This window comes from Phalacrocorax carbo, chromosome 5 (assembly GCF_963921805.1).
Source record: "Phalacrocorax carbo chromosome 5, bPhaCar2.1, whole genome shotgun sequence".
NCBI lineage: Eukaryota > Metazoa > Chordata > Aves > Suliformes > Phalacrocoracidae > Phalacrocorax > Phalacrocorax carbo.
This window is the reverse complement of record NC_087517.1, coordinates 332299-348037: the sequence shown is the minus strand read 5'-3', so window position 1 is coordinate 348037 and position 15739 is coordinate 332299. Positions and strand designations below refer to the sequence as shown.

At 40.6% G+C, this 15739-nt stretch overlaps 1 protein-coding gene across 5 annotated transcripts in view; it reads left to right on the top strand.

The window, feature by feature from the left end:
• Positions 1 to 15622, top strand: part of TANC1 (tetratricopeptide repeat, ankyrin repeat and coiled-coil containing 1) — a 101395-nt gene extending 85773 nt beyond the window's left edge. For all 5 annotated transcript variants that reach the window (XM_064450886.1, XM_064450885.1, XM_064450883.1 and 2 more), the window contains 8 exons: positions 3306 to 3439; positions 3937 to 4060; positions 4182 to 4357; positions 6816 to 6948; positions 7805 to 7896; positions 10103 to 10249; positions 11784 to 11884; positions 13021 to 15622. In XM_064450886.1, the coding sequence (XP_064306956.1) occupies positions 3306 to 3439; positions 3937 to 4060; positions 4182 to 4357; positions 6816 to 6948; positions 7805 to 7896; positions 10103 to 10249; positions 11784 to 11884; positions 13021 to 14392 (2279 nt within the window). In that variant the 3' untranslated portion in view covers positions 14393 to 15622. The remainder of the gene's footprint in view (positions 1 to 3305; positions 3440 to 3936; positions 4061 to 4181; positions 4358 to 6815; positions 6949 to 7804; positions 7897 to 10102; positions 10250 to 11783; positions 11885 to 13020) is intronic.
• Positions 15623 to 15739: the final 117 nt, after the last annotated feature.

Genomic DNA, 15739 nt, shown 5'->3' with positions numbered 1-15739 from the left:
AGGGTTACTTCATACTAAAATTACTGTAAATTACTGACTTTCTAATTAAATTGTGGAAATATAGTGCTTCAAGCTTCAGTGTAGAATTCCATAGGATTATCTGTTTGAGAACATTTGGGGTTTGTTTTTATTTTTAAATCTCATTTGTTTGCAGGAAATGCTAATGCAATTGACTCATTTGTTCTAATTGGGCAATGGATGAAAAGACATGCCTTTATGTATGGGAAATGCCAAATATTTTTTTAAAGACAGACTCTAAACTGTGCAGCCTGCAGCTGAAAGCTTTTGTGCTTTACCATATGGGTAGCATCTTGATTTCATTTAAAGAGCTGAGATTGCACAAGCAAGTGGGAAAACAGCCTATTTTAATGATTGTCAGTAGCCTCTTCACATACTGGAGAAGCAAATGTTCTTTATTCCTATGCATATACAAAACTCTTGTTGCAAATCCAGTGAATTCCAAAAAACAAACATCTGTTTCTAAATTAGTTTTCCTTTCATATTTTCTTGTCAGTGTTTTGTATTGAAATTCTTGCTTAATGTATTGGGAATCTTTAGTCACTAAGTAAGTGCTACCTTATGCAGTCCTAACTCATGATGGAGGTGAAGTCCAAGTCCAGAGAAATATTAGCAGTTCCCTGTGGCGCTTTTGTGCTCTCTGAGATAGAGTAGTAAGTTTGGGATGAGAAGAACATGTAGAGTGAGTCAAGATAGCCACAGGATTAACACTACCTGAAATACTGCTCTTCAGTTACTGAATGTAAAAAAATTTGTGTGGAGAGGAAATCTTCAGTTGTGCCTGTGTGGGTGAACTTACACTTGCATTGTACTGCATGGTTCTTTGCTGTTTTGTAAATGGGATCATGGTATGGAAGTAGGTGGTGATAAAACCTGGAAATACGAGGGAGGTGGAATGAAGAGCAGTGTGTTTTGTGGGTGCCTGTTTTAAGGTGCGATGGATTTCCCCTTTTTGAAACAGTGTAGACCATAGTTCCTTTTCATATTCAGGAACAGCTTGTTTCTGTTCATGTATTTGTACTGCTGTTATCTACCTGAACCCAAAGTTGGTTCTGCTCATTGTGGAGGCAGTTTCAGTAGCATTTTATATTGTGAGCCTTTTAGAGGGAAAGACATCTAGAGATCATCGTTGCCATTCCCAATATTTTATCACATTAATGTAGCTGAAGGCTGTGTCTATATGAAGTACTGTTTAAAGGCAAATTAAATAGTAAAGTGGAGCAGAAAAAAAGTCACGTAACATGCGAAATGAGAGGATGCAGGGGTGGAAGACTTTTAAGTCTGTTTTCTAAATTTCCTTAGTTTACCCTTTTCAAAAATCCATGTTACTATATCTTAGTTGGAAAAGATGATTTTGGGTTAAAGATACCTCTGAGATGTTTTTCCAGCTTCGTATGTTGGATACAGATTAGCTAATTTGGAGCATTGCTTACTGTCTAGGAAAAGTGATAGAAAAGAGCATCATTTTGGCTGCTCTCAACTTTTGCAGAGTACCAGTAGGCATATCAGAGGTGATCCTTTTGAGTAGAATCGCTGGAATTCCTGAGCAGGTTTTAGTCCTGATGTTGTTTACGCTGACCAGAGGAATTGTTCAGTCTTCTTACACCTGGATAAGGTATAGGGAATTATACTGTTGCTGTAACATTGGTTACATGGTGAGCTAGAATGCTGGTACTGACAGAATCAGAAATGTGAAGGTTTTTGAACAAAATTGTTTTGCCTTTATATGTACCAGTTATTTGCCAGTTGTTCACATCTAAACAGTTGATGTAACTGTAACATAGTGAAGTGTCAGGGAATGAAAAGTGAATGAGTTGTTGTTAATAAAACAGACACTGTTGTTAATAAAAACAATTAATTTACTACTATTGATTGGAATTTTTTTAAATTCCACTTTATCATGTTTGAAAATGCTAAAAATGAGTGACAAGAAATTCAAAGTCTGACCCACTTCCTATTGGAAAATATGCGGTGTTAGGATTTAGAAAATGGAGGGGCGAGTCCTTTGCTGATTGTTGCAAAAGGTAGCAGATGAACTAATTTTCTAAACAGTGTTAACATTACCCATGGTGCTTCAACACAATCATCAACAGAACAAAATTAATTTCAAGCTCCATTGCAAACACACAAGAAGTTGATGCAAGCCAAATGAAAGAGGCAAAAAAATCATGGTGGGGAAAATATTTTATTGTCAAGCTTCAGTGAGCGTCACAGTAAAAAGCAAGGAGTATAATAAGCTATAGGAGGAGGTGGCAAGTTGTTTAAATGTATAGCCTTACAGCAATGCTTCAGCGTTATGGTACCGAGTAGAGTCACAAAATATTACTGCCGATTGTGTGGAAATTACCGGCTTCCTCATAAGCTATATATTGTGAACATAGATGTGTAGTATCTGGACACATTTGCTGCTATATTGTGTTGGACTGCTCCATCACCAGTGTGCGCGCAATTGTGATACTTGGGTGTTTTCAGCGAGGGTTGAAAAGGTGTCTTCTGTCAGTAGTGTCTATCTGTTTAAAAGTTGCAAGGTTACTGCCTTTTAGACAGAGGTAAAGAGCACTCACTCTTGACAACATGCACTGTTCAGCTCAAAAAAGATTTTTAAGGTGAATTAGAATGTTGATGTCTCTTGTGTACTGGAAAATGCGCAGTAATCCCTTGAAGTCTAAAGCGAGGGTTAACACACAGTAATTGGAACTATTGGTCGATAACCGACTGTGCTTCTTCACCATGAAAAACAGGGAAAACAATTTTGACTGGTGCAGAATGAAGCTAAATTGTCCAAGACCCAGACTTTCTGCAAAGTTCTAAATATCTGCTGTTTGGTAATACATCACTGCAAGGGATCAAGTAAAGAGTACTTCCTGAAACTTGAGTTACAGTCCCTTTGCTGAATCCCAGAACTGTTGTCATCTTCAGCTTTGGCAAGGTCCTGATGGAAAGAGGTGAAGGTTTCTTGTTGTGGAAAAAAAAAGTGATTAATGAAAAGGAACTAGAACTGACTGAGGCTGGTGGGTTTATCCAAAATTTTCATAGATTCCTTTTCACCTAAAAGCTACGCACATGACAGAGTTTTTATCTTTGATAATCATCTTTTTATTTACCAGAGAATGTCTGTGGCTTATTGACTTCATCTGATTCCAACTAATTCATTTGAGTCTGAAAATAGTTAAGAAAATCTTATGGAGCAGCTGAGTTGAAAAAATTGGGAATTCAGTAACACTGACATAATGTGTATGTGTCAAAAGATGTGGTAAAGCACATGTTGATGAAAATGCTTTCTTTAGCCCTGACAGCTGCTGCAGGAAGAGGAAAACTGGAAGTCTGCGAATTGCTTCTTGAACATGGAGCAGTTGTGACGAGAGCTAACAGGAGGGGGATTCCTCCGCTTTTCTGTGCAGTACGGCAGGGGCACTGGCAGGTCAGACACATCTGCTCAAATTAAATGGATTCCTTTGGGAAGCGGTCCTTGATTCCTCCCATCTCTAGTTCTGTAATAAATTAGCGTAAATTTTCTAATATGCATTTGCATCAACTTCAAAGGGATGTGTTCGGAAGCTCACTTTTAAATAACTTAAAAGTGAGATAAAGGATTCGAAAGTACATTGGCTGCATGACAACCTTAGTTACAGTATCCCTGAAAAACAATACCTGAACACCAAGAACGGAGGCAATTTCAGATCCACTATACTGCTTCTGTATTAATGGAGGGAGAACCTTAGAGTCAGGAGCCTTCCCATGTTGGCCACTCCTATCAGGAGAAAGCCCTGAATTGCCAACAGTTAAGACTTCAGTTGTGCAGGATTTCTCAATAATTGCTGTAAAAACTACCATAGTCCCCTTCTTTGAAAGTTCGTGCTGTTGTGGCTAAAATCTGCATCTGCCAATTTATTTTTAAGTTGTTATTTTCTATTTCAGATTGCTAAACTTCTAGTGGAGCATGGGTCCAATGTGAATTTAAGCGACAAGCAAGGCCGAACTCCACTTATGGTGGCTTCTTGTGAAGGACATTTGAGCACTGTGGAATTTCTGCTTTCTGAAGGTAGAAAATAAATAGTGGTTCAAGGCTGCGCAGCTCTACTAGAGACTGCATCTGTGCGAGTTAGGAAATTTTGCTTATTAAACAGGACGCCTTCATAACAAAGTTAATTTTCATTTTACAGGTGCAACCATTTCGTCTCTGGACAAAGAAGGACTGACAGCTTTGAGCTGGGCGTGTCTAAAAGGCCACAGGGAAGTGGTTCAGTACTTAGTTGAGAAAGGCGCAACAACTGATCAGACAGACAAAAATGGACGAACACCCCTAGACCTGGCAGCTTTTTATGGAGATGCTGATATTGTAAGTAGAACTAACAGTAGAAAAACTAAGCATGTATTGAATTTTTGTAATACAAAACAAAACTTGGAAAAAACTATTGCCAACCAAAATAGAAAGGAAATTTGAGGAAGTAGCCACGGTGCTTACACTGCTAGCATCTTGACTGCAGTGCAAGCGTTGACTCAGAAAAGCATCTTCTGGATATGGTTTTAATACCAAGGTGGTTGTGATAAAATCCAGCATTATTCTGTCCTGTTTTACAGTATGATGTTGGTCTTCGTTCTGAGTATTTTAAATCTCAATAAAAACTAGCATTTACATGTTGGGTGTTGGGTGAACTGGAATTAAAGGGGAAAAAAAAAAACAAAGCCTGTGGTTCGTGAAAGGAAAATATGTTTTTTCAGCCTCTGCAAACCCATCAGGGTAACCTGACAGGGTCCCAGTCAGTTGGGTGTCTTAGTGGAACAGCGACCCCCAGTGAGAACTGTAGGAAGAGTAATATTACTGCCAGAATAGATGAAATGCGGAACGATTTTGCTTCTCCATCATAGGTAGTGTTACCGGTCTTTGACAGGTATCTTACATGCTTTGCATGACAGTGAGAGAACTGTTAGAAATCCTTACGCTTTTCATCTTGTGAAGGCGGCACTGCACACATCTCAGTGTTACTCTCCAGTCCATATATGTGGAAATATAAGGCTTGAGGTGTAAATTCAGTTTCTCTCAGTTTGTTCCACAGGTCACTTCAGAAATAGGACAACAACTAAAGTTCCATGTTCAATTCTGTACCTTTCTCACATATTACTTTCTTCCTCTATAATAGATGTTACAGTGCAAGAATTTAAGGCTTTTTAGGTGAAGTTTTTCTGAATCTGAAATGGACCATGCCTGTAACTGAGATCAAAAGTACACAATGAGTTTAAAGTCTGTGATGTAGAATCTTCTGTATCTTTATAATCACAGATTTTTGAAGTGATTGTATATTTTTGTTCTCATTTTGAAATTTTCTTCAAAACTCGGTAATTAAACAAAATTCAGAAGCCTGACCAGATAGGAGTGCAGTTTCCACAAACTGTGTGGAAGGGCGTGCTCTAGTCTGCATGCATTGTACAGATCCGGGAGTTCACTGGGGAACTAGAAAGAATAGCATATGCAGCCTCTCAAACTGGCTAGTGTCTTTATTTCTAGAGTTTTCATATGCAGTGCCCTGTTTCAAAACAGCAGTTCCTGAGTAAGAATGCTGCCATACAGTATAACTTGCTATAGCACTTTAAGTCCCGTTCACCCTTTGTCAGAATTAACTTGGAACTGTACGTAAGCCCTTAGATTCTGTACTGGCATTAACGGGTTTCACAAGTCACATCACAGAGCTGTTCCTGCCACTGCAAGTGTTTCTAGGTAACACTGAGTACCTGAAGAAGGACTTCTTTCCTACTTAGGAACAAGGGATGTCCAGACTCCTGTACGTACCTGTACTGCAGGTTGTTGCATCGAAGTCATACAACTGCCAGTTCACCTGATAGACTGGCCACATCGGCGGTTCACGCGGCTGAACAGCCCGATCGTTGGGCAGCAGACAAAGATGGAATAATACTAATTAAGAGAGCACTCGGCAGGGCAGCAGCTTTGGGTCTTGGCGGTCTGTCAGCGGGAAGGGTTGTTAATACCCTTTGAGTTAGTATTGCCGATGGGCAATTACTGGGATTACTCTGTTGCTCTGGATGCCTGGTGAATGCTTGGTGGGAGCTGATGGTCTGGCATACTTATTTTGCATTCTTAAAATCTCTTATTTGCCCTGACTGTATTTTACATTTGCTGCATTTATGTCCAACTGCAGTGTTAGAATGTTGTAATGAATGGTTAAGAAATTAATAAAATTACAAATGTGATTTTCTTCACATAGAACAAGAAGCGGACCATCAGCACCGTAACTTTTACTTGTACTGTTAACTAGAATGTTTTAAATGTCTCGCATTACATGACAGTAGTCTGCATTTTCTATTTATTGTATTTGTATAGCATTTTGTCCTGTACTAGGAGCATATGCTGGTACTGCACTTCCTGCTGGTTGTTGTAGGGTTACGGTGTACTTGAAGCTGAAACCACAGTAACCTCGTCTGAGCTTACTGCCCTTAATGCTTGCGTTGCTGTGTCTGCATATTCACACGCAGAACACGAACCAAGGGGGCAACAAGCATAATATGTTGGTCTTGATGTTTTTCTGACACGGGTACTTCCAGGAATTTGGGTGTTGTGTTTTGTTTTGTTTTAATTCCTTAACCGCAGCTCTTGGGTCCAGTTGGACAGTATTCCCATACTGTGGTGCCTTCAGTGGCTTCAGTTCAATGCATTTTAAAAGGCCTTAGCCCACTCTGGAGTGCATACTCCAAGGAGGATTAGGTAGTAGCTTAAATATTTCACTGTTCTGCCTCTCCTACCAAAAATAATGTTACACGGCTTGTCTTGTTTCTTTCTGCAGGTGCAGTATTTGGTAGAGAAAGGAGCAACGATTGAGCATGTTGACCACAGTGGCATGCGGCCACTGGACAGAGCTATCGGATGTCGTAATACGTCAGTAGTGGTTATGCTACTGAGAAAAGGAGCTAAACTAGGTTAGTAGAACTATCCTATACTCAAGAGAAACAAGCGAGTATCTGCTTGGCTAGAATTAGTAATTTCTGTAAAGTAGATGAAATAAATAAATATTGAAGTACACACTAGAGTTTTTGCAGGATGTCTGATTTGCACATGCCCGCTCAAGAGAAATCAGTCTCGTTCTTTTCAAGGCAGACACTCAAGGCTCACTTCAGAAGTGAGGAAATGCAAGTAATTTTATTCTCTTCCTTTCTTTGATGTATGTTGATGAGGAGGTCTGGAGGAGTCAATCTTTACATGGTTACTCTATCATGATATACTTAAACAAGAAAATTATGATTACGCTATTAGTGATACTTAATTCTGACACTATTACCAGTTTAGATTAAGAAGTTTTACATTTAAGTAACATTTTAATAAATTATAGAATCATACATTTTTGCAAGGGGCAGGCAAAAAAATAAATGTCCAAATCATGTATTATTACCTGGCAAATAGATGGTGCAGCTGTGTACATGATAATTATTGAGTCTGTAGTACCTTTAAATCATGATTTATTGTTGTCTGGGTACTAAGTATGATCAGATACAGATCCTTACTTAGGCCTGGACTTTAGTGTGACTTTCTTACTGCCCTATACTGGCTTTAGACTGGGGTAAAATGAATCGGGCCATTTAATATCTGGCTGCTATCTGTGTGGGGTGGCAGGGGGCAGGTATGGATATATATATATTTTTTAAATATATGTGCATATAATAATGATAGTTCCATGTAGATGGACTATCTACTGAAATAGGATTAGGCTTTCTAGTGTGAGCAGATATCAGAAACACACTTCCCTTTTGTCAGAGATCCTTAAAATTTAACTTGCAGGAAATGCAGCATGGGCAATGGCCACCTCAAAACCCGATATTCTCCTTATTCTGCTGCAGAAACTGATGGAGGAAGGAAATACGCTGTACAAAGTAGGTAGATCTTTATTTTTTCTGATAGCAGACCATTATAATTGACTTTTGTCTGAAGGTAGATTGAAGGTCTTCATGCCTCCTTTTCTGTTCAAACAAGATGTGTACTTGCAAATCTTCTCATGTTGGGAATGAGACCAAGAAATCTTGAGAACCCTGGGAAAGAATCATTGAGAACTCCTTTGCAAAATAAATATTAAGTTGGGCAAGTTGCTCTGTAAACATTTGTAGCAATCAGTTGCTTCCTAAGAGCAACTCAGTGTAAGGTGCACATCTGAAAGTGCCTTGTTGAATGCATATCCTTTTCTTCAGGATAATGTTCTTTTGTGTGTTATTTAAATATATAATGAGGAAAGTGACAGCTCTTTTGATACATTCTTTTTACTAGTGGTGATATATTGCTCAGAAGAGAGACTGGAATTCTTTCTGTAATCTGTGTGATGCACCTGCGTTCACTCGTACAACACGGACCTGAATGGCTTATTATAAACATTATTCAAAATCTGTTCTAGCTACAAGACTTGTAATTTGTAGGTTTGTTTTTTTTTTATAAGGGCCCTCAAGCATCTGCCACCTTCTCTCTGATCTTTGTTCTATATCAAATGGCTTTGCATGGTACAGAAGAGAGACCCTTGAGGCCTTGCTGTCATGATTCAGCACAGACCTGCTTAGATTCTTCCAAATTCTGTATACGAGTCTTATGAATACATCTGGATAATATATCAAGTTTATTGATCCTGAAATGGGTTTAGAGCTTTATATCCAAGCAGGTGCCTTTAAGCATGGGACATCTTTCAACCTAAAGGATAACAGATACAAGGCAGTCTGTCATCCCTGGGAAGCCTCTCCTGTCTCTAATGCTGTGATGGATGGACTCACTGGTTGTTGAGGGACAAGGTGCCACCTTTGTGTCACCAGCACCAATCCATTTTCTTCAGTTGCTCCTCCAGTTGCTCCACAGGTTGAACCTGCCTAGGCCCTGAGACCACAGAGTAACGCGGCAGGACTTGGCACTAATACATTTTACAGTTTGTTATGAGAGATTGATTTTTCCTGCTGGTATGCTTTTAGCGTGTTTATTTTTATTCCAGTAATTTGAATGGGCTTGCTAGAGCTATGTTATGTCATGTCATTTAGCTTGTTAAACTTTTCCCAGTGTACTTTGATTATTTGCCAAAGTGTTTTAAATGGATAGTTATTTTGCAGAGTAACATGTATTTGAGTGTGCTCACAGTATGGAATAACTACTTTTCAGCTGTCCAGCTGAATAAAATAAGATAAACCTTATTTTCCTTGCCAGTCTCAACAGTAAATTTTGACTACTTTGAGTGTTAAGATGAACTAAATAATAAAAAACACACAATGTAATATCCATAAAGACAAAAATTTCTTCATCTGTCAACTAAAACATTTGCTTTTCTTAGCATACTAGGATTTCAGTGTTTTTAGCAAAACCGTCTCAATCTTCAGTTTATTATGGAGATGTGCTCCAAGCATCTCTTGGAGAGTCTGAATATTTCCGAGGCAAGGGTGGATCATTCCTGTAGTCTTGAGGGACAGGTTAGCTGTCGTCTTCAGCCTCTGTTATGCAGTAGGAGAGAGACCTTTTACTATTGAAATGCCTACGCTCAGTCAGCCAGCTAATCGTGGCTGAGACGCGCAAGTGAAGCTGGCAGTAGCTGGACTGCACGTCTGAATGTTGTGCTGGCTCTTCTCCCTCTCCCACCCAGCCCCGTCCGCTGCCAGAGCTGCTTCTGCAGCATCGCCACCTGATCAAGGATACCCCGTTCCTGATGAGGGATGTGCTCTGCTGGAAGTACCTAGGTCTTAGAGTTTTGATCAACTACATCATCAGATAGTTGAGTGCTGTTAAAAAAAATAATTAAAGAAATAAATAATTGTATCATACATGATTTTTTTTCTGGTACAGGTAGTATGTATTAATGCAAATATGATCCCGGTGAACTAGCATTAGAGGTATGAGTTCAGAAACAAACGCAAGCTCTAGTTATCGTGCAAGTTCTCTCCCTGTGTCTGTATGTAAGTCTAATTCATACTGTATATATTGATCGTTTTAAAAATTCTGGCTCTGTGTTTTCTACTTGAAGAGCATCTGTTGGTAGATGTTGAATAGAAATGTGCTTTTTTGTAACCGTATTGTAATAATAAGAGTTTGTGAAAAGCCTCCTGTTCCCTACGTTTGTAGAAAGGTAAGATGAAGGAAGCAGCGCAGCGCTACCAGTACGCCTTGAGGAAGTTTCCGAGGGAAGGATTTGGAGAAGAAATGAAAGCATTCAATGAGCTGAGAGTTTCATTATACCTAAATCTATCACGATGTCGCCGAAAAACAAATGTAAGCTCGTGCTGTTCCTCTGTTGCCTCTCCGGCACTGGGAATCTTAGGCTTCTATTCTGTGTTACTGAGTGTGTACTTGGACATTTATTTTTGCTATTTTAGAATCCCTTTTCACTGTACCCAGATACTGGGCTTTGTTATGTCAGCAGTGGGACGCTCATGAGATGAGGGCGTGTTGCTGGGGGGGATCTATCACAGCTGTTCTTATGTAATCCAGTTATTTGGGAATGGTGAACTGCTGGCTGGTTTTGGTACTTTTAAAAGGCTAAATGTAAAATGCCACGGCCACTACCCTTTGTTACCATACAGCATAACCTACTCCTGCAGCTGTATTGTATGTGCTGCTTGTTTCTTGGTACCTTCACCAGTGCATCAGATGACTGCTAAGAACCTCAGTGGCCATCAGAGCAAAAACTTCTGATTTTCCGAGCATACCTTACACTGTTCCTTCTTTTCCAACAGTAGCTTCTTAGTGCCCCAGTCATCCAAGTTGGTCTTGGCATCCGCGCCAGTTTGGAGAATTTCTGAGCATAGGTGCCCAGGACTTTACAGAGGCAGCTCTGCTGCTTCACACAGCAGTACTAATCCTTCCCTTTCTGTGCCAGAACTACCTCTCCTGGTGCCTTCCTAGATGAGGCTGGCTTTTTCAGTTGCCTCAGACACCGGAAGGTGTCTCTGTGACCAGCTAGTGCATGTGTGTGCGTGCATTTCTTATCAGACCTCACTGATAAACTCTCATTTACATTTTGCTAATCTGAAGTGCCATCCCTTTTACAGCTAAAGCTCAAGTTCATCACTCTGCTTTTGCATGATCTCGCAGGACCTTTTTGGGTGTTAATACTTTCCAGTCATGCTCAATGTAATCCAGTATCCTGAACACCCTGTGCTGTGCATGGCTGTTTATAAAAATCAGGCTTGCTTCTGCCTTCATCTTCCCCACAGCCATCTCTGCCCCCAATTCAATCTTGCTTTGTTAATTCCAGTCTTTGGTTTCACCCACAATTTAGTAAACTCTTATTCTGCGTTCTTGTTAAATGACGACCAAATACATTACATCTAGCGTAATTCTTCTCTCAAAATTTCACGTACCTTATCAGAGCAAGCTCTGGACTCGTCCAACCCGTTTCCTGATTTTTCTTGTTTTTTTTTCTCTAAATTCTTCGGTCTTTAACTGGCCTTTTCTCAAAACACATTCTAAAGCCTTCCTATCTGAGGTAGTCATTTAGCGTGCTAAACATGCAGTCTCTTCCAGCATTTTAACATCTTTGAGTTGGAAATAACCATATCTTACCTATATTAACATTGGTTTTTAGCTACCATGGAGTCACTTTCCCTTAGACATGAGAGACAAGGTCAGCAAGATGAGCTCTGTTCTCTTAGTCTTTCAGAGAATACCTGCTCATGCTAATTGATAAAGGTGCCTTTCCATACTGCGTAAGCTAGCGGTGCTTTTGAAGCAATACTGTGAAAAAAGAGCGTGCGGCTTTCCTCTGTCGTCAGTGTATAATGCGTATGTTTGTTTAAATCATTAGGACTTTGGTATGGCCGAAGAGTTTGCTACCAAAGCCCTGGATCTGAAACCCAAGTCTTACGAAGCCTATTATGCCAGAGCAAGAGCCAAGAGGAGCAGCAGGTACAGTTTGATTCTGTGCATCTGCACAGATGTATTTTAACTTCCCGACACTTTCAGTAACTGTTTTTCTTTTCTGCTAGTTGTGTTTGAACTTGTAAAGAGAAAGTTATTTTCCTTATGCACTTTCCATCTGTATTAGAGCTCTGTTTCAGTTAAAGGCAACCAAACCCAGAAAGCAGTACTGAATACTCATTTAGGTAATTATTAGGCAGTCCAGAAAGCAATTGATATGAAGAGGGTTTATTTTAAGTGTAAGAGCAAATGGGACTGCTGCTGCACACGACTCAGCAGAACGTTGTCAGCAGCGTGACACGAAACTCCAACGCTGCTGTAGGGGAATAGACAGGGATCGGCGACCGGAAGATCACGGGATGTGACGGAAAGATAGACTCCTCCCCATAGGAGTGGCAGGAACAGGAACCGCGAGAGCTATATAAGCGTGTGACGCAGCCAAATAGACGGACGTTTTGTATCCATCATATTGGTGTCTGTGCATCACTGTCCCCAGGGTGGGTAGAGCCCTGTGTCCCGGAGATATGCGGCCCAAGATAAGTTCTCCCATAGAAGCGTACAGCAACACGCTGCATTATTTGTTACCAAGAATAACTGGGTGCTTTTATAGGACAGGATATGTTGGATCATTAGCAGTTCAAGACAAAAACAAGGGGAGGGAGGAGGAACCATCTCTTTAAGCTGGAAAAATACCAAACGATAGTGGTAGAGTTGAAGTATACGGAGAGGTGCCTTTTTGATTGACCGTGTCTCTTCTAAGCAGACCAATAAATGGTCACGAAGCAGAGTTCAGCAAGTTGCCTACTCTGAGGATAACAGAAGAGGGCTTACGAGACAAAGCTTTGGTTCCTAGTGTGACCAGCAGACTTCTGCTGCCTTCCTGAAAAAGCTGGTGTGATACAAGAAGGGTTTAGGGCTGGGTCTGTACTTTCACTGGACGAAAGAATTTCCTGGTGTGGAGAATATCCAATTCCTATTGTCACCACCTGCAAGAGAAAGAGGACAAAACAGGGTATTGCCTTGAAAGTGGTGGGGGTGGATTAGTAGTAGGCTATGCTGAGACTCAGGTTTGCCCCAGGTTTTTATTAAAGTGGTGTGTGGCTTTTTTTTTTTTAACTAAACAGGAAGCTACTTGCTGCTCTTGCTGACTTACGTGAAGCCACACAGCTGTGTCCAAGCAATCAAGAGATAAAACGTCTCCTGGCTCGAGTAGAAGAGGAATGCAAACAGTTCCAGAGAACACAGCAACAGAAGCATCAGCCTCCACAGCTACTACAGCAAATTAACAACTCTGATAACGAGGAGGAGGGCATTATTCAAAGTGCAAATGATAACTTTAATCCTCAAGAGAGGGAGGAAGAACTGCCACACTCTGATGAATCCATTTCCTCTCCGCAAAGGCTGCAACGTTCCTTAGCTGCATCATCATACAGCAGGACCCTTCAAGAAGGCATTCAGCAGAAAGCTAGATCTGTGTCCCCTCAAAGCAGAACAGGCAGTAAATACCTGAGAGAGCCAGGCTTGATAATGCAGCCGACAAAGCAGGCACAGATTGTGAAAACTAATCAGCACCTGAGCTCCATCCAGCCGGGATCAAAAATGGGAAGCAGTCACTGTCATACAAAGACACAGTCATCTTTTCAGCATCTTTCCCAAAGTCCCTTGCCAGTCCGGCGTGCTAAAATTCAGCATTTGGATGGCACAAGCACATTGTCGTCTGGCAGTGCTTCCACAGGTCCTAGTTCTGAACTGTACAATGAGAAGTTTACGTCCAGCCAGTGTTCCCATCTGCAGCATAATGAGCATCCCTCTTCTCATTCTTTTGCAAATAAGGCTAAAACCGCTGACAGGTTAACAGCCCCTGCTCAGATGAATTTCAGTGAAGCGAGGCAGCAAAGTCCTGTAACAGGTGGCGTCTCTTCTAGTTCTCCCTCCAGTAGTATGGTTCTTGCCAGCTCAGCCAGCGGCTTAACGTCAGCCAGTAGTTTTTCCAACACCACTAAGGGGGTAGGCCCAGATGTTCGCCTCAAGGAGACTGCTGTGACTCACGGTCAGGGCACACTTGCTGAACACAGGCCTCGCAATACCCCATTTATGGGAATCACGGATAAGACTGCAAGGTTTCAGCAGCAAAATGCGCAATCCAGTCGCACTTGGCACTCTCAGGCATCAGATGGATTATCAACAAATGCTGCTTCTGGGGGTGTTCAGGTCTCAACTTTTGAGCCATTCTCAGTCAAACACTACCAAACTAAAATTCCCTGTGGTGGTGCTGCCCCCGGAGAGAGCAACCAGAATGGTATGCAAGCTAAAGATCGAGAGGAACTTAAGTGCCAGGTAGCCACCCACTGTCCAGACAACAGCACGCCGAAACAGCCTTCGCATTTATACCCAGAGGCTATAGCAAAGCAGCCGCCTCACACCGCTAAGGAAGGCCATCTAAGTCATGTCACAGCTACAAAACCAAAGCGTTCATTCATTGAATCAAATGTATAAATACTATTATTTTGTATATTCACAGAGTTGTAAAACCTGGTTCACCAACCCATGGCCTAGTGCAGCTGTACAAAACCGCTGATTGGCTGGTCACGTGTACAGTTAAGCTGTGCCTCCTGGCCAGTACTAATGGGATACAACCACTTCAAACTGTTCTCTGGTCACAGGGCCGCTACAGAAACTGGAATAGCAGCGTCAGCTGCGTGGGAAGAGTCAGTCAGGCTCATCAAGCCACCAAGACAGGCCCTCAGGCAGAGAAGTCCTTGCCATTACCTTTTACCATTAAATAAGAGTTTCCTTTTACATAGGGCTTTAATCTAGGCTTTTGGTTACAGTACATCTCACCACTTACATAATAATTGTGCCTCTCTAATGCTTAAGTGCTTCTCAAAACAGTGTTAAAGATATCTGCTGGATAATACTCAGCTCTGTATATGTATGGGTTGTTTTTATTAATCAAAGTATTTTATCACTTTTCTAGTGGGATCTAATTTGGGTTGCATGATGTACATTTAGGAAGCCTAAATAATTTGTGTATGAGTAAACTGTAAGCGGCCATGTTTTGACATGTAAATATAACTATTTTTAATAACTAGATGAACTCAAGTAAAATAAAGTGACATTTGCATGTGTATTGAAAGGCTTTGACCATATTGGTTATTGCACTGAAGAACACACTATTACAGCTTATTACCAATAATCGCACTTTACATAGTTTATCTATCTAATCACCTTTGGGTGCTACCTTAAAGCAAAACGATTTATTGTTTATTTGTGAAAAAGGTACAGCACTCAAATGTTTAGTGAGCGGTTTTATGGGAAACCCAAGAAACTGACAGAGTGAAGCTGAAAGTTTGAAGAAAAGCGTATGTGCAGTTGCATGACAGGATGAAGTTGTGAAGTTTTTTTTGGAGGAAATAATAAGGTTTTATATCGGGAAGAATGTGCTGAAAACAAACGGGGTAGTGCCATTCCTACGAGCGCAGGCAGGCTGGAGTGGTCACCTTTACATAATCACTTTCCAAGTCTTGTTTGTATACAGTGTTTTATGTACATTGTAAACAGCTGTACTCATTTTTACAAATTTCTTTTTGAGTTTGCATCATCATGCTTTAGCTTATTTATTGTTTCTTTGATATTTTGTACAAGTCCTATATTAGTCTTGTCCTGTAGTTCTATTTTTGCACAGCTACTGTATTTTTTCCATACAAAATAAAGATTATTAATATACCTGTGGGATGAGACGCAGTCACTGATGGTTACAGGAGAAACCATCTCCCAACTTTTCCAAGTAGTAGGGAACAGAGGAAACACACTTTTTTTTTTTTTTTAAATTAGAACAAGAAA